Source organism: Ambystoma mexicanum, chromosome 7q (genome assembly GCF_040938575.1).
Source record: "Ambystoma mexicanum isolate Mex_15411 chromosome 7q, UKY_AmexF1_1, whole genome shotgun sequence".
Taxonomy (NCBI): domain Eukaryota; kingdom Metazoa; phylum Chordata; class Amphibia; order Caudata; family Ambystomatidae; genus Ambystoma; species Ambystoma mexicanum.
Window position 1 is genome coordinate 713,395,327 of NC_090941.1, and position 24,868 is coordinate 713,420,194.

Below are 24,868 nucleotides of genomic sequence, written 5' to 3' on the forward strand. Positions count from 1 at the left end.
TCTTGTGAGTATTAATCTTGCATATAATTTACCCGGTATATCCAGCAGAGCACGTGGCTGGTAATTGGATGGAAGGCTCCCGTCACCTTTTTTAAAGATGGGGACTAGAATAGATTTCTTCCAAGTGGCTGGGATCCAGCCAGTTGTCTAATTCAGTTGAACACTAAGAGGATGTTAGACCATTCGTTAGGGTTTGCCTTCAGTGTGGCATTGGAAGGCCTGTCAGGACGTGGGGCTCTTGACGTGCTTAACTTTTTAATAAGTAGTTTTATGTCCAAATGATCACATTTTAGTGATGTTTTATCCTTGCATAATGATACATACAGCTTTCCGAATATATTCACTATCGGCACATATTTCAGCATAATATGTAGACCAACTTTCTTCAGATATTGAGTTTAGCATAAGTGTTACATTGCTCTTGCTAGTTTCGTTTAACAATTTCCAGATTGTCTTACATGACTTTGTGGCCAGCGCTGCCAACATACATTAGTTATTTGATTGGGTCTTCTTAATATCATGTTGGATAACAAAATGTCTATATTTTGTTCATAGATTTTGTACTAGGCCTTTAGAAACCTTGTTTGTTTCTAATTTCATATGCCTCATATTTTTATTTAACTTCTTTTTGGCCTATAGTTCGATCAAAAGTATGTTTATGTTCGTAATGCGGGTGCATGCCCTTTTTCCCAGTGGCTACAAATAGTGCATGTGTGCAGTCGAAGGCGTCCTTGTTTTGGCAATAATTATTTTGCATATTCAGTGTTTCTTTAAGATGTTCAAGCATAGGAGGAGTCCAAATTATCCTGCCTTGACCTTGAGAGATGGAGAGCTGATGGCTGTAATACTGGCAAGGAGCCAGATGTAAGTAATTTCAATCCGGCACACGGCCAAGTAATGCACAACTGAAATCCTTATTTATTTTTGTCTAAAAGTTCTTTATTATGAACAATATACCACTCATATCGCGCCCCTCTCCTGGAACCCCCCTCGGTCACACTGAACCAGTAATCAGGCTGGTTTGCAAAGTTAAAATATTTATTTATGTATTTACAATTTAATCACACTGTTTTAATGGGTACACCATCACCAATGGGGTGATGTAACACAGAATAATCTCTTTAATAAACAAGGAGTAATAGTGAGCAAAACAATTCAGCACAGAAATGATACTTATGTGTGTGTTCAGATCAGATAGCACTGTGGTTATAGGTTCCCACTGCACACCCCTCAATCCCCCAATAGGCAATGGAAAGAGATAGGAGGAGAGAACAGGTATTCGGGAATGGCAGAATTCAAACAGAACATCAATCCCACTTTCCCCCAGCAAACACAAGAGAAAAACGGAATTGACTGTCAAGCTCTCAGAATGGCTTTGAAAGTTATCTTTAGAATGAACTGGGCAAAACACCAAATATGATCAGAAACACAAGCAATGATTTAATACCAAGAAACAATTTGAAATCTTAAAATTCGAGTTGGAAGCAATCAAAAGCTGTTTTACACTTGTCAGAATTTCCCAAAAACGAAATTCACGGCAAACATTTTACTGTACGATAATCGCGATAACAGGAGATCCGTATGGATTTTAGATGCGGTTTTAGATGCGATTTAAATCTGTGGATGTTAGCTACAAGCTGAAGTTGAAATTCCGTTCCTAGCACAAAAACGGAGTAACTTACGGATGTTTTAGTAGAGGCCGTTTTTTTCGAGATGGCCGTAAGAATGCAACACAGGGATGCACTTTTAAAAAGACAAATGGATTTCTTACACTAGAGGATGACTATGAACAAATCTAATACCACACAGGAACACAGCCACTTGATCAGAATGACTGCCTGCAGAGGACTCGCCTTCTTCAGATGAGAAAAGATCAGCGCAAAGATAGTTTTAGCAATACTAGTACAGAGGAAGATAGGAGGTTTGGATTAGCGAGTTCAGACAATTCAAAAATACTCCTAACAATACGGTTCTGAATACAAGATAAGATGGGTTTAAGATGGGGATTAACTACGCAATGTACATATGCTAGTGACACAGTTCTTTCTATAGATACCCACTAGATATGTTTTTAAATGGAACCACCAGGATTCTGCTCATTCAAGATTCCGGTCAGGGAATGGGATCTGGTTCTAGGACAGACAGCTGGGCACATCAGATTGGATCTGCAATCAGCAAGGCGCTCTGGACACAGCACGGCACAGGACTGGATTGGATCAGCCCTTCTTGGTTCCGATGATGATTCTTTCAGCAGGCAAGCAGTACAGTGCAGCCCGGCTGTATTTTGATGCTTGCCTTAGGTTTGTAGGGTTCTGGATCTGGAATTAGAGGCCTAGCTGAAAATGGTTCAGCTATGCAATGGGTTTCTGCTTTGCCAAGTTTCTGGAGTCTGGAGCAATGAAGATGTAGAGTTCAGCAGCAGGGTGCTCTGCCAGTATCAGGATAGTGAGTGTATCTGTCTGTCTTTTTTTAGTGGTGAACTGTCTCGATTTATGCTATGTGGGCTGGTTTATCCTAAGCTCGCCCCTTTGCCATGTGATTGGGTCAGAGTCTCCCCTCTGCCTTGATAGGAGGAGAGAAGAAGTGGATCACCTTTATGGTGTGATTTTATGAGGCAGAGAATCCACCCATAGTGCCTTGAAAACAAAATCTACTTTTGGCACCAGACATATTTACACATGTGCAACCTCTATAACAATCACATATACAGATTACATATTTTATATAGCAGCTATCCCTCAAAACCCCATAGCTGTGGGATCTTGTCTCAGATTTTCACAGAATGTTGCCCTTTTCATCAGGAGCACAAAGTCCAATTTATAAGCACATTTCTACAAGTGTGCGCGTTTAACATGGGCAGAAGTGTATAAAGTTTCAGACTTCAAGCGAAAATACATTTTGTGTAAAATCATATTTTCTGCCATTTCTTTCCAGAACATGTCACACGATCTTGAAACGTGCAGCCAACATTTAGATTAACAAATCTGTTATTTTTATATTTTGTATCATTTTCACTGGGAAATTATAAGTCTTTTAAGAAAATGTTCTTTGTAAAGGTTCAGCCACAGATGGTGGTTCGGGTCCGCCTGTTTCTGTCACCCTTAAGTCCAGAAGCAGTCTCCTCCCTGTTTGCTCTTGGCAGAGGCCATTTACGACTATCCTCACACCCCGCATTTCCTTAGTAGCAGCTGTTCAATGTTCCCATTTGCCTCTGTAGACAAAGTTCTTTCTAAACCCTATAATTACTATATGGGTGTGATTTCCTGGTGGGGGGAAAGGCCATCCTTCTGTGGAGAAACTGGATATTCCAGTTTGGTAGCTTTTAGCCAGGCTTGATTTAATTGTTAATTCTGTTGCATTTACCCCTAGCTTAAAACAAACTTGTGATTTCAAAATAGCAGCTAGAATTCTGATTCAAGATTTTAAACAATGGGATCAAAACAATTACAAGATGGTTACTCTCTGTAACAGCCCTCTTAGATTGCAAACATTTGATTTCAGTTTATCCATGTTTAAAGTTTAATAAGGCTAGCTCCTGACAGCTGACATTCCAGCAGCCCTCTGCTGCACATAGATTTTTTTTTACATCCAAAGACAGGCCACTTTTGCTGTGGAAATCCCTTTGCTTTCAGCTTTTCAGGACCTTGCAAGTTCACAATGATTTCTTAGACTAAGTGAATTGTAGCACCCAGCAAGAATTTTTGATGTTTGAGGGTGTTTTTTACTGGCATTCTGCAGTTTCAGCACCAAAGAAAAAACGGATTTAAAGCAAGATTTTGGGTTTTCATTTAGCAACACTGCTTTCTCCTTCTGTATTCCATTTTCACATGTTGTGGAGCTCAGTGACATATTCTAGGCGTGGAATCTCTGTTTCACCCCTGACAACATGCGTGGCATATTGGGCAGCCATCTTTTTGTGCATTGCAAAGCGCGATTTTCAGGGGTTTTGGCACGCACAAGTGTTTCGCAGCCATTTTGCTATTTCTGGCACACTCATAACACAGTGCTGCAGCATAGCAGAGCAGAAGTGGGTTAAAACATCCCACACACTGCGTCTTTTGCTAAGGCGATTTTGAGTATGTTATGATCACTTAGGCAAGAGTCAATGATCTTGAAATGTAAAACTTGGGAAAGAGCTTGATCAGATATAAATGCATAATCCAATATGGCTGAAGATGTTTTCTGTGCCATTTTGGCTGGGGGGGGGGGGGGGTGAGATAATATTTGAAGCTGCCATTTAGCATTATCAGATTGCGTGATTTCACAAGATTTAGCCACCTTTTTGGTTTTTTGATTAATCATAGCACTCTCTAGGTCAACGCACAATATATTTAAATCTGCTACAGGTATGGTATCTCTCGCACGCTATCAAGTCAAATAGTATGTTACCTGCTCAAAAAAGTCATTGTCATTTAATGTTGCTGGATTCCAGTAGATGATTAGTATAGCCATAGGGGAAATCAATACGTTAGCTGAGTTATATGCAATATATTTAACCAATTGCAGACAAGGGTGGGGTGAAGCCCATGGGATGAGGTTTCCTTTGAGATTTTTTTTCACAGCAATCAATAATCCAGCCATATGATGTCCCTTTGTTTGTTTAATAGCAGGTGCCCATGCTATATCGTAGTTTGACCACACTGGGCATTCAGTGATCCAAGTTTCCTGTAAGATTATTATGTCATATTTTAACAGGTGATGTGAGTCATTGATATCCGTGAGATGTGCATGCCATTGATTATTCCACACCACAACTAGGTGAGTCAGTGCGCTGGTTGCCTGGCTCTAATGTTGGAAAGCATTTTGTTTTTCTTTAATGGTATTTCTGAGCCATGCCGATGATACTTGGGAGTTTACTTCCTCATTAGTGTTTGTTATTGGAGGAGATCGTGGAGTGGCCTCGAGGTTTTCATTTGCCTTTTTGATGCAAGGGGCTTTGTGGGTATTGTCATCTTTAAAGCTCACAGATCTATATGTAGCTCTTTTTTCACAGTTCCAAGTGTTCACTTTACTAAGAGGCTTCTTGGGCTGAACAGTTTTAGGGGCTGTCAGTATTAGTCCTCAATTTTCTAACTCAAATCTTTCATGCCAGATGCAGTCCCTCACAATTAGAGATGGTATTCTTTTTTTTTAAACTTCAATTTTTATTATTCAGGTTTACAGAAAAAAAAACAGTCTCCCCTTGTCCCCCCCACCCCGCACCCCCGCCACCCCAACATGTACCCACCCCCCCTGTCCAATGCCAAGCCCAGTCTGTTGTGTCGGGAGACTCCCGGTGGGAACTCCCTCCGCGTGTGATGTAGCTGATGCCCTTAATACCGTCCAGACTGAAGCCATTTCGCCCCGGGTACTGGGCTTCCCCGACTGCTGAAGTGCCCACCTCCTCCTGGGTGACCCTTTGGGGCCAAGATCTCTCGTCGGAAGGATTAGTGGAGCTCCCATCCCCAGGTTTGTTGTATTCCATACCAATTTGTAAGGAACGTGCTAGTATCGTTGTTCACCATGGCAGTCAGTTTGTCCATTATAAACAAGTTTTTAACCTTTTTCATCCACTCTTCCTTGGAGGGTGGTTCCGGGCTTTTCCATTTTTGTGCGAGGGCTACCCTGCCCGCCCGCAACATCGTCTCCCACATCCTCGGATACCTGTGAACTTCCGTTTCCTCTGGGGGGAGGCCCAACAGCATCGTCAGAGGGTTGAGAGGTGGGAGTTCCTCTATTACCTCCGCCATCCAGCCCCTCACCTTCCCCCAGTACACCTGGGCCTTTGGACAGTGCCACCACATATGGCTCCTGGAGCCCGTCTGCCCACAACCCCTCGGACACAGTGGGGACACCCCCGAGAACATCTTCGACAGTTTCACTGGGTCCCTATGCCACCCTTGTAGAACTTTGAAATTGTGTTCCATATCGGCCGTGAAAAGGTTCCCATAGAAGGCGATTTTGAAAATTCTCAACCAGGAGTCCTCTGAGATCTCCTCTCCTGCCAACTCCTCCCAGAATTTGCGGAAGGATCTCCTTCCTTGGAGGTCATACGTATTGAGGATTTTGTATATGTTAGAAACCGCCCCCTTCCTTGAGGTCGCTGTGTCTATCAGCTTTTCGAAGGGGGTTAGGTGCCTACTCAGACTGGTGCCCCACGACTGATCACACAATATACCTTTCAAACGGAGGTACTCAAAGACGGATAGGGATCCCTGGCCGAGTGTGTCTCTCAGTTCTTCATAGGGCAAGAATTTGCCTTCCCTGAACAGCTGGCCCGCCCATTCCAGACCTTTATCCGACCAGGTTTGTGAGAATCTGAACCCTTTGCTACCCAGGTTAAGGGGGTGGCCCCAGAGGGAAGACATCGGGGATGGCCATGTAGTGAGATGCGCCGTCTGAGGGCCCTCTTTCCAGATGTCCCACAGGACTCCCAAGGTCGGGTGAGCCCTCAGGTGTCCCGGGATCGCTCTCCGCGGGGCCCACAGGAGGTCTCGCACCTTCAGGGGATGGGTGTCCATGTCCTCCAGATACGACCAGTATGTCCCCATTCCCTCCTTCATGTGCTCCAGGAGCACTCTCAGCTGGGCCGCCCGAAAGTACAGGCCGAAGTCCGGCAGACCGAACCCTCCCTCCTCCCTGGGCAGCGTCAGCGTAGTCCTCCGGGTCCTCGGGGTTTTCCCCTGCCAAATAAAGTCCCTGGTGGAGTTCCGTAACACCCTGAAAGTCTGCTGCGGGACGCCAGTTGGGAGTGCCGTGAAGAGGTACAGGAGCCGTGGCAGTACATTCATTTTAACCGCCGTCATCCTGCCATACCAGGAGAGGATCATCCTTCCCCACCTCCTTAAATCTGATGTGATCCCTTCTATTATGGGGTCATAGTTCGCGGTGGCCAGTCTAGTTAAATCCCTTGTAAGGAGAACCCCCAGGTATCGAATTTCAGCCTTCCCCACTGCAATCCCATGGAGTCTATTCAGGGGGTCTAGTCCCGGGTCTCGGGGTCTCATGGGGAGCAGGACCGATTTCGAGGCGTTAATCTTCAGGCCCGAAAATCGACCAAATTCCGTTATCAGGTCCAGCAGGGAGGGGAGTGAGGAGCAGGGGTCCACAAGGTAGACCAAAATATCATCTGCAAACAAGGAAAGTTTAAATTCCACCTCCCCCCTGCTGATCCCCCTAATTCCTGGGTGGGCTCTGATGGCTATGGCCAGGGCTTCTATCGTGAGGACGTATATCAGAGGGGAGAGAGGGCACCCCTGTCTTGTCCCTCGAGAGAGGGGGAAGGTGTCGGTCAACTCCCCATTTACTTGGACTCTTGCCGTGGGAGCTCGGTAAAGGGCCGTTACCCAGCTCATAATGTGGGCCCCAAAACCCATCCTCCTCAGGAGGAGGTCCATGTACCGCCACTCGACTCTGTCGAACGCCTTCTCTGAATCCAGAGAGAGGACACTTGCGTTAAGGTCCGACTGTTGGGCAAAGTGAAGCAGGTCTATGGTCTTGCGTATGTTATCCGAACCCTGTCTCCCCCTGATGAAGCCCACCTGGTCCCCATGGATTAGTTTCGGCAGCACCCCCTCTATCCGCTTCCCCACCACCTTGGCCAGTATCTTAACATCAGTGTTGAGCAGTGATATAGGGCGGTAGGAGGCGCATTCCTTGGGGTCCATCCCCTCCTTAGGTAATACCGCAATGATAGCCCCCATCATGGAGTCTGGTAGGGCTCCCCCCTCTAGCACCGAGTTGAAAACCCTCACCAAGTACGGGATTAAGGAGGACCGGAATTTTTTGTAAAAAAAGACAGAGAACCCGTCTTCCCCGGGGGAGGTGCCCGCTTTCATCCCACCTATGGCCTTATCCACTTCATCTTCGGTCACTGGCCCTTCCAGCCCTTCGGATGCTTCCCTGGATAGAGCCGGGAGCCGGATGGAGCTCAAAAAATTCTCTATCGGGGAGTTACCCTCGTTGTATTCGGATGAGTACAGGGTCTTATAATATTGGCGGAAGGCTCCTCCGATATGGGAGGATTCGCAGCCCAAGGTTCCCTGGGCGTCCCTCACTTCCTTCACCATCCTGCTCCTCTGGACCTCCCTCAGTTTCCATGCCAGGATCCTGTCAGCTTTGTCCCCCTTCTCATAATACTTCTGCTTTACCATCTGAAGACTTCTCTCCGTTTTGTGGATAAGTAAGTCCCTCAACTGGAGTCTACAATCCTCCAGGGCGGCCACTCGATCGCGGTCAGGGGACCGATCTAGGGACCCCCTTAGTTGGAGTTGGGCAATTTTATCCCACAGGGACCTTTCCTGGGCCTCTCTTTCTCTTTTTACCCTGGCACCTTTTTGGATGAGGATACCACGAAGAGTCGCCTTGAAGGCGTCCCAGAGCGTGTGCGTGGCCACTTCCCCATTGTCATTTAACTCAAAAAATTCTGTAATGGCATCTGCAATCTCCTGGGCAAGAGCCTCGTCCTTCAGTAGGGCATCGTTGCATCTCCAACGGCCCCTACGCTCCTCACACCAACCCCCCGATATTGACACTCTTACCATGTCATGATCGGACCAGGGAACAGGATCGACCCTATAGCCCGTAACATATGAGCGAAGGGTTTCATCCACCAATATATAGTCTATCCTCGAGAACGAGGCGTGGATGGCCGAGTAATACGTGTAAGAGGGGACACCTGTTCTAGGGATCGAGATCGAGTCTACAAGGCCCAGCTCCTCATTTACTCTCCGAAAGGATCGCGCCGTGGGTTCCTCCGATGGTCTGGGGTTCTGGGGACCCACCCTCTTCCTGTCCATGGACGGGACCAACACCATGTTAAAGTCTCCTCCCACCACTAGTGTGCCCCTCACGAACAATTTAAGCTTCTCCTTGACCTCTTCCCAAAACTGGGCCTGGCCATCGTTCGGACCATACACCACGGCCAGTGTCAGGGGGGCTCCCTGTAGGGTACCCCTCACCAGTAGGAAGCGGCCCTCGGGGTCCTGCATGGTAGCCTCATTTGTGAAGCGGAGACCCCTGGCGACCAGGATAGCCACCCCTCTTTTCTTCCCCTTATGGGATGCGTGAAAGACTTCCCCTATGCCTCCCCCTCTCATTTTGGGTTCCTTCCCTTTCGCCCAATGTGTCTCTTGTAAGAACAGCAGGTCCAGCTGCGCCCTCCTGAATTCGCGACAGACCAGGGACCTCTTGGTGGGTGTGTTCAAGCCCCGTACGTTCAGAGAGCCCACTCCCAGGGCCGGTCGGCCGTCAGCCATAGTCTAAGTCATCAAAGCTGTTGGGCATCGGCTTAACATCACTGATCGTTGTCTGTTCCCGTAATCGCACTGGTCGGGCATTATTCGGACCTTCCCTCAACTTATCCCCTAACCCCATCCCCCAACAACAACCCCCTAATAACTTCTTTCCCCCCTCCCCCCTACCCGGCGTCCAGCCAATTAGTCCCGCCATTCCTGGCTTTAGGCCGGACCACCAGTCTGCTCTGCCCGGCCGGGCACGCTGAGCTAAGCTCTTTGTCGTGAGCCCCCGCCCCCCCCCCCTTTTTTTTTTTTTCCCCCCCCTTCTTCGATCCCACCTTACTTGCTGTCCTGGGGGAGTGTGTGATCAACCGGACCATCATCGCATCGACTCTCCAGAGGGCCAGTCGCCCCTGTTCTCAGTCATCTGTGTCGTTGCGTTCTCCCTCCCTCGCAGCCGGGGGGGTATTTAACTTCCTGTATTTTCTCGATCCGGTTTTCCTCCTCCTGGGCCCAGGGTGGTCTTGGGACCCCTCCCCCAGACCCGCCGGGCCTGTCGGGCCTCTCCCGGTGGTGGGCCCAGTCACATAGTCCTGAATGGCCCCTCTTCCGAGGTTAACGACGTTTTCTGGCCCATGTATTCAAAAACCAGGGAGAATGGGTACCCCCACCTGTAGCGTACTCCTTTGTCTTTCAGCAATTGCGTTAAGGGGCGGCACATTCTCCGCTTCGCCAGGGTGTAGGCTGAAAGGTCTTGGAATATCGAGATCTCTGCGCCGTTGTAGGAGATCTTCCCTGCTTTCCTTGCCTCCTCCAGGACTTTTGCCTTATCCGTATAGTAATGGAATCGTGCAAGGATCGATCGGGGGCTTCCCGCCCTGCCGCCAGCCCTATGCACGCGGTCGAATGTCAATTCCGTTGTCATTACTTTGGCAAAGAGAAGGGTGATTATATCATGGACCACCCGAATTAAGTCCCTCTCCGTTTCCCCCTCCACCTCCGGGACCCCGAAAAATCTAAGGTTATTCCTCCTTTCCCTGTTTTCGTAATCATCCATTTGTCTGGCCCTTTCCTCGTCCCTCTTTTCCAAAGCAGACAACCGCATTTCCATTTGCACTTCCTGGATGGCTGAGGACGACTGATCGGCCTCCACCCGCAGGAGCCTGTCTTCCATCTTATCCACCCTGTTGTCCATTTTTTCCAGCTTTTGCGCGATGTCTGATCGCATATCCCGAATCTCTTGAAGTATGGATGCAAACCCCTTCTCCATGGCTGTGGTGGAGAGCGTTGGGGATTCCGGGTGGGCCATGGCCCCGTGGATTGTGGGGTTCTCGCTATTTTTCCCAACCCCTTCGTATCGAAAAGTTTGCAAGGCCTCCTGCCAGTTCATGCGGGCCTTCCCCGCTCCTTTTTCGTTGTTAGCCACTTGCTCAGGGCCACGGGAGTTTTTTCTTCGGGCCCCGTCAATGGGGGCCCGGGAGGTTGATGAGAGCCTGCTGGCGGGCACACGCCCCACGAGAGATAAGTGGGGGCCTCGCGCCTGGTTCCGTTTCCTGGTTCTGACCGCTCCTGGGGGGCTGTTGGCCGGCACACGCCCTGCAAGTTAGCGCAGGGGCCTCCACCTACCGGGGCCGAGTGACAGATGGTTCCGTCGGTGTAGCTGTGCTGTACCTCTGGGTCCGGAGGGGGGGGGTTGGGCCTCGTGTTTCTTCGGGCCCCGTCAATGGGAGCCCGGGAGGTTGATGAGAGCCTGCAGGCGGGCACACGCCCCACGAGAGATAAGTGGGGGCCTCGCGCCTGGGTCCGTTTCCTGGTTCTGGCTGCTCCTGGGGGGCTGTTAGCGGGCACACGCCCTGCAAGTTAGCGCAGGGGCCTCCACCTACCGGGGCCGAGTGACAGATGGTTCCGTCGGCGTAGTTGTGCTATACCTCTGGGTCCGGAGGGGGGGGGGGGGGTCGGGCCTCGTGCCCCGACAACGTCGTTCGTCTCTCCCTCAGTTACAGGCCTCGGGAGGGCCAGGGGGGGTCTCGCTGGGGAAGGGGGCTACCTCGAGACCTCACCACGCTCGCCCCGAGCTCCCACCGAGCAGCGGGGACCGCCTTCCATGCTCCGCACCGCGGGGGACGGCGGAGCGCACGCCCGAATTCCGCTGCTATGGGGAGGTCGTCTGCGGCTGCCCCCTCCGCGCCTGAGCCCGCCCGGGGGCGTAGGCACTGGTATCCTTGTCCCGCTCGGGACTTACGTCTCTGGTTCTCGCAACCTCCCGCGGGACAGGCCGATGGTTCCCCGGGAGGGCCTCGCCTTCCGGGCCCTGTCGCCTGCGATGTTTCCGCCGAGGGAGTCCGCGGGCTCGCTCGGCGCGCCCTCGTCCCGGGCCGCAAAGTCCGTTCTCTGGCCCCTCGTGGACCCCGGAGTCCGCTCTTTCGCGCCGGGGGCGCAGGGGGGGGTCCGGTTGCCGATCCTGCTCTGCGTTGCCGCCGGGGGGGTCTGAGGGGGGGGGCTCAATCCCCGTTAATCGGCCTCGGACGGCGGGAGAGCGACGCTCAGGCAGCCATCACCTGCGCGCCCCCTGGTCTAGAGATGGTATTCTAATGAACACAGTATTTAATTTTCAGATCTAGAAAATCGTATAGTTTAGATGTCACAAGACTCCACTTTCGTTAGCATCTTTATTTGTTTAAATATCAAAAGAATAGTTCACCTATTTAGGAAGGGATCACCTCTTTCTCTTTCATCTGTAACATGAAGTGTTCTTCATCTTTAATTGACTACAATTCCTCAGAAGGAGGAGCAGAAGGACTTTTGCTGGTGTCTAGTTTAGTCTTTTGTACAGCATTATTTGATCTAAGAAGCGTGTTAATAACATATCTTCATCCACACGGGCTTTTACTCTTATTGATATAATTGTATCCAGTTCTTTGGCAGTATCAGGTTTAAATATGATGGGTGTGACAGAGCCCCACTTGCCACGCTTGGAAGAACCCAGTCTTTTTAGTTCCAAAGTCAGAAACCTGGCTTTAAGTTCAGGATCCCCACACGATGTGTGGTTGCTTAGGGTAGCACCACTGCACATCTCGCCATGTGGCAAGAACTCGCCACAATCGGGTAGGGTGGAAATGGAATACATGAACAATTCATGCAATCTATTTCGTCTATTAGATCAGTAGGTTGGTCTGCCTCAGAGTTTTGATGGGCAACCTGGTTTGTTTCAGCAACATCCTTTTTACATATTTCTTTACTTTTTTTTAACTTTTTTTTTTAAGTGGTGTGGTTAGTGCATTGATGAATGTCTTGGTATTCGTTATGCGTTTAGGAATTTTTCCTATTGCATCATGATTTTTAGGTTTTTTCTTTTGTCTATGTGAGTTCAAAGTTCTTCGAATCTCACTAGATTGCTGTGCTTTATACTTTTTCTTTTACGAGTAGTTTGGAATACTTCGAAGACTCTATCTTGTGAGAGGTCATCCGATTCCACATTTTGGGTTTGTCTGAATGACAAATATTCTACTAATAGTGTGTCCAATGGATTACACTCAATGGCAGAGTTAGTAATAACTCCTGAAATTCCAGACACAATACCCGCAAGGCCCACTCCAATGACATCCTGGCGGGATAAAGAAGGATTTTCAGATTGTGGCGCAATGGCATGTGAGTTTTGGACAGGAATACAATTTTGGGCTCTTTAATGCATGCGATGATCGCATCAAGGTTTTCATCTATTTGGTGGACTTTTGGGATACCAAATAGCAGATCTATTTTTTTTAATCAATTTTCGTGAGATGATTATCAACTTTTTTCTGAATTACCTCATATTGCATGATTAGAGTGTACACATTATTATTCAGAGCCTTTGGAATGGGCTCATTCAGTGTGGGTTTGGGTTGTTTAAACCCAAAGCATGGGCGAGGAGTGGTCACGCGAATGATACAGAAGTTACTGCAGATAAATTAATTGATGAGCTTGGAGAGTCTGGGTAAAGAATAGGTGACTACAACAGATAAATCTGACGGGCTACCGTGAGAGCACAGGGTTGAGTTTCCAAAATCGTGGTCCCTAAGGGCGGGGGCGATTGCTCTAAGGGTGCGAGTATGCAAAGGGCGAGCCACATTACTACGGTTTACAGTGATGGCATCAGTGTGTAGCTGGTGAGGAGCTTTAGCATCTTGTATTCCAGCATTGAACTGGGGAACGCTTGATGGAATAGTTTGATTTAACAACCTGCGAATACAAAAGCGGAATGTTCGAGCCTGTATCCATCTGAACTTGAGCCAAATGAGAGGAAGAGCAATCAATCGTTTTGAGTAGTTCGGATGAAAGAGATTGGGTCGGGTGCTCCACGTGCGTCCTTGAGCAACCGGGTGAGTAACTCCGCTTCTGATGTGGATGTACAAGCCACGGCAACTTTTCCATAGGCGTGATTTGATGGTCGTAGATTAGATTGGTCTGTCACCGAAGCCTCGTTACTGGGTGCTGATGTAGGTGCGTAGTACACACAGATGTCCGCTCCAACAGATTTAGAGCGTGTCAGCTTTTTGGGATGCATTGCCCAGGCAATGTTTCTATCTGAGGTTCGGGTGGATCCAATCCCTGGGTTAGCCTGGGGGGTTTACGGCAAGGGTATCTATCAGAATGGGTGGAATGCCAGATTTTAGAGTATAGCACGCCATGGGGGACAAGAGCAGCAAACTGTGAGGGAACAAAAATGGTTATGGAAGTTTCAGAGAGCTTCCTGTGCAAAGGCTTACCTCCACAGCAGCAGATGACCCTTATCGGGAAAGGTCCGGGAGGCTGCCCGGCTGTTCAGCTGCTCAGCTGAACAACCGAACATCACTCGCCTGAAGCACACTCTGGAAGCACGTGCGCGCATGCGCGGAAGCGCACAGGCACAATGTTTTACGGGCTTCTGGGGAAAGTGGGAAGGACTTCTCTCTGAAGAGAAAGAAAGAATTATTTTAATGCTTTAAGAGTCTTTTAGCAAACATACCTGCCCTCGCCACTGTGCACTGCTAACACTAACACCCAGGACCTGAAAGATGGCATCACAAAGGTCATTGATGACTTCACTGATGATATCACATGTGTAGCCCCTTTGTTTTATATATATATAAAACATTGTAAAAGGGACATTATGGTTCAAAGTAAAACCGAAAAACCCTTCACATTCGCTAGTTATGGTAAACTAAGCAACCATAACTCATAACACCTGCGTGCATTGCTAAGACTAACACCCAGGACATCAAGGATGACATCACAAATGTCATTCATGACATCACTGATGTCAGCGATATCCCAGAATCAGTACACACTTAACAGTACAATCTATGCCTCATGGACAGTATGGAAATAGATTTTATATTAATGTAGGAACGTCCACCTTCAACATTTCCCTTACACAACGCCAACACGTATTGGTATGCAGCGATTACCAGTGCACTACGCATTATATATCGTTAGCAAAAGTTGTACTTATCTGAAAATCACATCAGCTAAAGGCATCCTTCCTCCCTAAGAAACATAAGCATTGCTGTGATGAAGAAGCATGAGAAACAGTGCTGCTACCTTGCAAATAAAAAACGCACAAAAGTTGTCGCTGTACATCTACCGACCCATATTACCATTTGTTGCCTCTTTGCTCATTGCCGTTTGCAAATTGCCTTATAACCTGCCGTACCAAAAAATGAAGGCACCCGCAAACAAAGTTAATAATGCGTTAATAGCAACTTTTCACAGTGTAAATAACATTAAAAAAAATTGCATACACTCCAATTATTGCATATTTCTCAATAATATACATACACATAATCTTTGCGAGTAATAGTCTAAATTTGCAAAGCACTAACGTTTGTACAACCTAATAACTTACATTTTGAATAATAAACTGGACTGTAAAAGAAAAGGTGAACATTTTAGAGTTCGTAAAGTAGCTTTATTTAACAACAAACTGTCAGAGTCCATCGCTTTAATTCCATTTTCAATGTAATGATAACAATATTTTTAAGAGCGACATTGCAAATGTTAAAGATGAGGAACACTTTGTTTTTTTCCCATACAAAAATGTTGAGTTCTTGGTTAAAGCAGCCGCTTTGTTTACACAGAGATTTCCAAGAAGGCACCATGAGCTTGAGCCTACAGCACCATAAAGATGTGATGTTGCTCCGAATAGCGAGTTCAGTGTACGGACAAAGCGGGCTTAGAGTGTCATCCCACATAGTTATGGACAGGCAACTGCTCACGAGCAGTTGTATTTGCCGGCCGAAAAAGCCATCACTTGGCATCTGGAAACAATGGCACAGACAGTATGGTAATATGTACCTGGGCGGGAAACGTTACAGAAAATACGTGTCAATAACCAACCTCTACCAAACAATTTAAAAAAAAACACAAAAAATGTTCAAAGTAATACACAAATGTAACTGGTCAAACATGACATTTTGCTGAAATGTTACTAATGACCATGTGTACCTATAGTAAAAGGCTACAAACGCCGAGATTCTGCATGCACCGTAAGAGGGAAGAAAAATGCTGGCAACTACACAGGAAGACGATAAAGCAGTTATGAAAGTAAAATGAATGGACAATTAAAATAAATATTACGTCTTGTGATCGCAAACAAGACGAAAAGAACATGCAAACTGATGCACAAAAGCGGAACCTGTGCACTCTGCAATATTACAGGAAAAATGTAATAACGCAGAAAGATAATACGTCAGTTATATTGCCACATATACATTTTCTGTAATGTAAAAATAAAGCGCGGTTTGCTGTGCCTTCGGCAAATGTAAACTTACATAATATTTACTGCCTCCATTCTTTCTCTGCAAGTCAGACACCAATGTGTTCGCATCGAAGAATCTTCGTGGACTGATATTGCATGTCCCTTAAAAACTTTTTAAAACATAACCTTATCAATTGCTATTTTTTTCGACCCTTTCATTCCGTGAATTTCTTCAAAGCTTTCCCTTTCGCTCAGGGTCAAAAAACAATTGCCCCTTAAACATTCACTCGGCTGCACGGGTGTATTGAGCTTCCAACCAAAAAAGCAACTCCTGCGATCTTCACTCAGAAGCCAAATACATTCTTACTTTGCATCAACATATTGAAATCCAATTATAAAAAAACGCTACTCCCATACACCTTCAGAATCGCCGTTTCCAGCAAAGAGTGCAGATGGTGGTCTTAGTCTTCAAAACTTAGGACCCCAGCCTGACGGCAATATAATTCCAAAAACATTTCAACCCGCATGCACTAATTGGTAGTGGTACAGTAAGCACAAACTTCCATTTAAACGTATGACTTTGGTGACAAGAAAACTCCACTTTTTCAGTTTGTGCTCCCACATCCCATCCCACCCCCCTCGAAGGTCACCTTCTGAAATAGTATTACAGAAGTGTGACACGTGCAATGCTGTCTTGTTTTGTATGTGTTTCTGGCGATGTCCGCATACACCAAAACATGAATAAAAGATAGCAGGGGCACCGAAGAAAGCTAACGTACTTTACGCTACTCCACAACCAATCAGGGAAAGCGCCACATGTCCGCGGGCTCGAACTTTTCTCCCCATTCAGTCTAAAGGGAAAAGAGACGTTTTGAGAACCCTCCCTTATAATTTCCCCCCACTGCACCAAACATCACCAAACTTTCCAAAGAAATTCAGAGTGTCCGATATATTTTTTTTTGCAAACTTTGGGGAGGATTCGTCCAAGGGGAGCGCAGTTATAAGGGCTCTTCCTATGGAAACAGCAACTTCACCATAACAACGCAGCCACTAACTTGCCTTTCTAATATGCTTCAATGGGTGTGGCCAGGGCCTAGAGTTTTAGGAGTGTGGTGTACGGCCTACGGCCTGCAGCCATGCACCCAAACTCTACATCCTGCCCACAACCACCTGAGTGATGTGCGGAAGTACAGTTGTATCGATAGGAGTGGTATGCTTCTCTTGTTCTAGCCAGAGGCTAGACTCCTAGCTGTATGTTCATAGATATTACAATGTGTGGGTGTGCAGTGGCTTCTATCTCCAGTGCTTTTAACTTTGTTCTTGGGTGCGTGTCCTTCGGCCATGCACATAAGACTGTACACACTCCCCACAACCATCTTATCGATAATCAATACTACAGGTGTATTCATTGCTGTGAAATGCGGTGGTTGTGGCCAGGGCCTACAGTCTTGGAAGTATGGCCTTCGGCCATGCATCCAAGCTCTAGACCCTGGCCAAAACCACTGCAGCATGTCACACCCATTGCGGCGTACTAATCAATAGCACACCCATAGGAAAAAATAACAACATGTACCAATTTTAATGGTTGCTAACAACATGCGTGTCCTTAGAACAGTTTAAAGGTGCCTGTTCACAGCACGGACTGAAATACTACCCTTATTAAACCCCTCATTTTCTGCACGTACAAACATCCCGAACAAGGTGGGCATAGAGAATACATCATTAACACCTGCCGCCCAAACAAGTACAGTATTTCACCCATCTCTTACTCTGTGAACCTTCCCAACGCACTGTAGGAGAGCAAAACAGTTTCCGAAACAACATTTCGCCTCTGATGGCGACCGCACTGTCTTCTGATCCAAGATGTCGGGTGCATCCACACATTCTGACGCTCATCACGGCTCGCTGCAACCAATCGGCAGAGTAAAATATATATATATCCTACCACACTTCCCCTGTATTATAGGAAGTCCAACAAAGTGGATCCGACAATAGTCCAAAGTCGAGCAGTTGAAACAGCTGCACTGGAGACAAAGTATCCTCAGCAGATCAGCACTCACCGGAAGCACTCTCTGTGACTTTTTTTTTAACTGGGAATCTCTGATAAAGCAGTCCTGCTAATTGTAATTACCTGTCTAGAATGGCATTTGTGCAAGTCTAGCCGTTTCTTACTGCAGCATTGTATATTTTTCTTAGTTTTCTGGGCATCTGTGATAAAATAACCATGATAAGTGTTATTGATTCGACTGCCATTTTGGTGCACCCAGTCTAGGTATGTCTAAATGTGGGCTGGCATGCTTTACTGTAATGTTATTACGTGTCTAGACTAGTCTACATTGTGCAGCCAGTTGGACATGTTTTCATTGTGGCATGGCATTTTTAATAACAAAGCATTATATTAAAGCATTAATGTTCATGTGCACTGTTGGTGACTTGCATGTATTGGATTTTTAGATTGATGTTACCCTACAAAACATTTGCAAATGCTCTGGCCTTTTAGCCAGTTTTTCTCAGAAAATGTGCTTTATAATGCTTTACAACACATATTTATATCGGTCTCCTAGTGCAGTGTGTATATTGCGCAAACGTGGTAATCGAGGCCCGCCCAGAGTGTGGAGCGACCTTTGATTTGTTGCCAAGTTAGGGGGGACCCTGAGCATGGCTTTTAGAGGGCCACCACATTCTGTGTTATGCCATTGGTTGGTTGAGCGTGTCCACAGATTTTTGAAGGGAGGTATCCAGTTGGCTTTGAGGTCAGGTTTGCCATGGCAAATGGTTTTGAGGCAAATGGTGTGGGGATATTTCGCTACACCACATTCTGTGATTAAGGTTTCTCCTTTTGTTTCACTGAAGTGGCGCATCCCTGGCACCAAGTTGTGTCCTGGTTGGTGTTTTATGATTGCTATAGAGTCAAGCCCTGCACCTGTGCTGTTGGTGATTGGGTGTTGATCAGAAATCCAAGGTTGTGTCAAGTGTCTGCAAAGCAAGTTTTTGGGTCCAAAGAGGATCACTGTGGTGAGGAATAATGTGGTTGTGGTGGAGGATGATGTATTGTGGCCGATGGCCAGGTTAATGCCTTGCAGAGGTGTTTGGCTCTGATGTGGATTGATTTGATTGTGTATAGGCGCTATATAAATAAACAATGTGTTTCAAAGAGTTTCAAGGCAGGGAGGGAACAAGGGAAAATACAGTGACAATCTTACAAGTCCTTGATACATTCAAAATGTGAAAAATAACTATCATAATCAGCCTGGTGACATTTCAGATGGTGCAAGTGCTAAAGACACAGATGAGGAGGGGAGCAGGGGTGGGAGGGAGAATGAGAGCGACAAGCTGCTACATTACTATGCCTGACGGCAATTGAGGTAGTGGCAGAATTTAACAAGAGGTAGGAGTGGGTAAGGGGGGTTGGAGTAAGGGAGAAGCAGAAGAACAAAACAAGCGACTATCATACTAGGCCTGAAGACATTTCAGATAGTGCTGGGGAGCGGGGGGAGGAGAGGGAGGAGAAAACAAATGGGGGATGGAGGGAGGAGAGACAAACATGCTGCTATCAAACAGGTCGGGAGACATAAGTGATAGAGTAAGAGCTATAGAGAGTGGGGAGGAGGGGTGGGCAGAAAAATGAGACAGACATGCGTTGGTGTGGAGAAGGATGTTGGCAATGGAGTCGGAGCAAGAGAGAGAGTGAGGAGGGTACCCACTTGTTTTAAGGATTTTGTTTGAGAGTGTTTGGAGAGGTAGTGAGAGCATTTAGTTGGTGGTTCGGCCTTGGTAAAGGACATTTACAGTTTCTTTACCTTTCGTTTTTGTTTCAGCACTTTTTTTCTTTCAGTTAGCATTGCTTTGTTTTATCCTGCCTTTTGTTTTTCTTAATTTGTTTGCTTTCTATTGTGTTTTGTCTTTGTTTATAAGAGGGAAGATATGTTGTGCTCTGTGTTCCACATTCTGGTTCTAGTGTGTTTACCTTTGAAGCTGTAGGTTGTTTTGGTGGCAGTTGGCTCTCTGCTTAGGGAGCACTCTGCTGCACTCGCATGTCTGCTCAATAAACTACTCCTATCTGCTTCCACGAATCTTTTCAGTATTGTATCCCGTCAGCTCACCTTTTGGTCAAGCTGAGATGATCTGACTACATTAACCGCCCCAGTTGATATGTCATGTGGAGTATTTAGGCAGAAGATACCTTTTGTAGATGAATGTAGCCATTGTGCATTGTGTAATTGCAGGCAAGGGGTGTGGGGGCTATGTTAATGAGAAGTATAGTGTATAGTATCGGTGGAATTAGAATGGTGACTTGTGGTGCCCCCTTGCGTTTTAGAGTGGTTTTAAATAGGTGGACTTGGTCTCTGTCCATCATTCGAAATTAAAAATGTGGATATAAAAAAATAAAAAACTAGGCCTGGCGCACTGCCATTCAGGAAACGGTACAAAAAGCATCTGTTTGACTCCTGCTGGTAGTATGGAGTACTGGTTTTGATCATTTGCTTCATGTTTTGTTATTTTTTGGTCTTCTGTCCTGAGCACTGATAATCAATTTACTGATAGTAGCGCCCACCGTTACTGAAATGGAAATCCACCTGGTTTTCTGAGTCATGTATATATCTTGAAAGGTGCTGGGGACTTTTACGTTAAGCTTAGTATGAAATGATTGAACAGGGGATGAGGATGCACTGAATTGCATGAAGGGCTAGGGAGGACGACCATGTCAGACCAGGGAATTGGAAGGCTCTGTCCTGTACTATGGAAACCGGAGGATTAGACACTTCTTAAATGTGTTTACCTCAGGAGGTCTGAGGTTTGACACAGGTGGGAGCAGAAGAGCAGTACATCTACAGGTTGTAAATCACTTCTCCAGCATGGGTTCTGGCATGGATTCACATGCTCATGAATATTCCCCGTCGTCAGGCTGGGAATCCTCAGTAAAGAAAAAATCAGTTTAGTTTCTGAACTGTCTTTCTACTAGTAACCAATCACTGGTCTCTGGGTCATACTGCCCCCAGCCAATGACTGCCGTCTACCGAAGACCCTCCTCTGGCAGCCATCTTCAGATTTTTACTGCACGTTCAAGTGTTGGGAGTCCTCGTGCTGTAGCTCTTGAGCTTTTTCTGCGTTTTGAGTTTTTTCGAAGAGTTTACTCTTATATTTTCAGTCAATCAAACCTCAAGCTCCACCGATTCTACTTCCGATCAACGGGGACCCGTTTTTCGTAATTTTCAACGCCCCTCAAGGGCATCTTTTCGTCGAGTTTCCACTTCTCAGAGGATTCCAGAAGATGTTTGAGGCCTACCCCACGTGGACATGGCCCAGGACAAACGAAGCATGACGCCTGTTGGATCCAAGCTGTTCAGGAGCTGACCTGGATGCGGACTACAGAACGTCTGTAAGGAGGATGTGCACTCTCGGTGCCTCTACTGCCTTGACGATGACAAATCGCACGTGGAGAAGGACTGTACGTTTTGTAAGAACATGTGCGAATTGACAATGAGGGATCGTCGTACTCGACTCGCCAACTGGCTGGAGGGGAAGAGCCCAGCAGCAGGTGAGAAGAGTAAGAAGTCTGAGCGGTCTTCTAAGACCTTTGAGGGCGCCTCAGTGATGGGGGCCCAACAAAAGGCAAAGCACAGTGAGTCCGCGGGCACCGGGAGCGCCGAACGGTCAGGCTCCTCGGCTGCCAGGCAGGGCGCATTATCACCGACGCCATCAACCACGAGCCAACGCTCTGGCTCAGTGAAGAGGAAGTCGGAGAAACCGGGTAAGCTTCGGGAGAAGCCCTGGTCGATCCCGATGGAGACGGCCGAGGGGGAGCGAGGCGGTGACACTCCCCTTAAGGCGAAGGCCTCCGGCATGCCCAAGGTCATGAAGGCCCTGCTGATTCACCCGGCTAAGGCCTTCATTGAAGGAGTCGTGGCAGCCCTGGCAAAACCTACCGAGGCTTCCCCAGTGGAGACGGCTCCAGGGGCTAGAGTTTCCCTGCCACCCCAGAGGGAATATTCTTTTCTGCCTATCGAAGACCCCCATGAAACCCCAGCAGGAGAAAGGGGGGCACGGTAGCCATAACGGACACAGATACCACCTCTAAGGATGAGTTGGCTAGAGTCCAAAGGATCCTGGACAGGAAGTCCGACGAATCCAGGGCCCACGGGAAGGATCCCGACGAGGCCGACGAAGAGAGCGACGGAGAGCCGACGAGGAAGATAGGGCCGCAGAGTGCCCCGCGCCCCAGCCTTCGGGCCCGTTGCAACCGGTACCCGTACCAGGGGACAATTCAGGAGCCATCTTGATCGCTATACAGGCCCTGTGTACGGAGATAAGGACAAGGATGCTCTTAACCCCCACCGACGACCCAGCGGAGCCTGGACGTCAGCGAGCCCACCGAACAAACGGAGACAAGTCCATCCTCCATCCTCCTGCATTGGAGGTATTTGAGTTCACAGTAAGGGCCCTGTGAAGAAGGCCATTCTAACAGCCCTGGTGAGTGAACCCATCTTTGTGGCATTGACCAAATGAGAAGACCACTTGAAACCAACTTTGGTTTTGCCATTTTTGTTGAACCACCAATTTTACTTTCCAAAAGACTCCCGATCACATTTATGTACAGCGTGAGAGCAAGCATAGGTTTAGACACAGACAGACTTTTATTCTGAACTATTAGGCGATGACAGCCCTTAGAAACAACAGTTAAGGGAACCATCCTTTTAGAGTTTGGGCCAGTCAGGCATTCCACCACCCCAGGAACCTTAGTAAATAAAGGTTTTAAAACAAATACGTTTTCTGTCTCTCTCTTGATACCTTGCCTGTCTCAGAGTGGCCTCTGAAATTGTGATTTTACTGAGCTTATATGATGGTATGCACATGAATTGATATGTAATGCTGTTAGGGACTGCGTCTATGCCGTCTGTAAACTTGGATAAAGACACTTACCAAAGGAAATAGTTCCTAAGCCAGCAACAGGTTGGTTTGATGTGCACCTTTCTTTTCTGGGGTGTTCACATTAAATGTAGCATGGGCTCTCTGCAGGTTGCAGTATCAGTAAAGTGCAGGATAGAACTACTCCAGCTTTTCCAATTAGCTCTTCTAAAAGTGTCCAAGTGTATTATCTACTTAGGGCTGGAAATGGAAATTATTTACTGGGGGGAATCCCACCAGCAGACTGGGGGATTGGGGGTAGAATAATGCATGAGCAGCATTTCATTTCTTAAACTGTTGCAAGCAAAGTTTAAATGGTACATACAGTTTAAACCTAAAAATACTATAGTTAAAAATTACCTTCAGAGTACTAACCTAAACAGCAATTACAAAGATATCCTGAACAGCCATTCAAGTGCTCTTGTGGTTGTGTTTCGACCATGGTCCCAGCTTCGTGGGTTGGAATCCTGCCTCTGAAACCTTTAAGCAGGTTAAGAACACAAACATTTGACTGGTGCAAATAAGTTTTTTTGAGATCCGGTAAAGTCCAATCGAATGACCAGCACTGAGTATACTCCGAAATAATCCAGGCTCACAGAGTGCAATATATTGTGTAATTAGCTGGCATGGAATGCTGCAACACAGGTTATGGGTGGACCGTTGCGCATGTTAATTGACACTGAACGTTCAGACTTCTGCAATTATGATGGTGTTGGTCATTCGCACTGTTTGTGATTGGTTATGTTGCATGCACCGTTCCTTGCTGTTGTGTGTGTGTGTGTATATAGATGGTTGCGTTAATGTTTTTGAGTAATTTGTGCTTTTATGCTCAGGTCTGTGAAATTTGGAGAGTTTCCAAAGCTTGTACTTGTGCCCAAAGAACAAGCATTGACAAAGTGAACAGTTTTAGCTTTTTTAGCTTTGAATAGCCATGTGATCTGCAATGCCATGAGGCAGGCATTTTCCTGGTCCTGCAATAATGCTAGTATGTGGACCTAAGATAGGTGGCAGATGGTAAGGGCACCTGGGAATACGATGACTGTGCCTGGCAAATGTCTATTGAGTGCCTATAGAAGAGCTCAAATTGTTTGGCTTTGCCAATGCTTCCTCTGATTCATTTCTACCAAGGTAAAAGGTAAATAATCCTTGGCACTAGTTATTTCTCTAAGCTTTGGGTTGTACGACTCTTCGCTGGTGAAATAAATAAAAAATCCTGTTTGGTGGCATTCCCCAATGAGATTAACATTGCATATTTTCACCCATGCCGCCTCAAATCTGCATTGCATCCTTCTCGCGGTTTACTAATCCTCAAATTGTTCTGTGCCTTGAAGCGAGTCATTTTGCAAATGTTGCTATATCAACCAACTAAAATAAAAATAAATACAATTAAATCCATTCAGTAGAGAGCAGCCTTTTATGTTTTTGTATTCTTTTTTTAAGAATGGTGTGATGTCTCCTACTGATGTGGATTTGGTGATGTCCGAAGGACTTGGAATGCGGTATGCCTTTCTAGGTCCACTGGAAACTACACATCTCAACGCAGAAGGTAAGATGTTCTTGGTTTTGGCTTCAGTGTAGAACCTCGCTAAGCTTTGTTTGTTCAATATGTATGTATGTATGTGTGGGATTTATATATTGCTAGATGGCAATCGAGCGCCTTACAAAACCTGGGAAGTAAACCGAGAGACACCGAACAAGGAAAAGGGAAGGAGGCGGAGAGGTCATGTCAAAAGATCAACTGGCAACAATCTATTCTTTTGCTAATTAGGTGCAGAAGGGATGGGGTCCATCTGAAGAGCGTCGGCCTGCGAATCCAGAGTCCATTGTCTAGCTTCAGTCATTGGAGAAACATGAAATGGAGTTAAGCTCTAAATTTGTAATTTCCCCAGAATGTGTCAAAACCATGCATCCATAATGGAGCGCTGTGCTTCGACAATGGACTTGATCCACTCCGCAATGGGGTTTTGCAGGAGCTAAGGAGGCTGCTCCAGAATGTTGGCCAGAAGGGGGTTAGCGGAATAGCCAGCCTATG

The 24,868-nt window shown here is 46.8% G+C and overlaps 1 protein-coding gene across 1 annotated transcript in view; it reads left to right on the top strand.

The window, feature by feature from the left end:
* CRYL1 (crystallin lambda 1) overlaps positions 1–24,868 on the top strand; it is a 713,614-nt gene that overhangs the window by 645,878 nt on the left and 42,868 nt on the right. Inside the window, exon 6 of the mRNA XM_069640696.1 lies at positions 24,277–24,382. Coding sequence (XP_069496797.1) covers positions 24,277–24,382 — 106 coding nt within the window. The remainder of the gene's footprint in view (positions 1–24,276; positions 24,383–24,868) is intronic.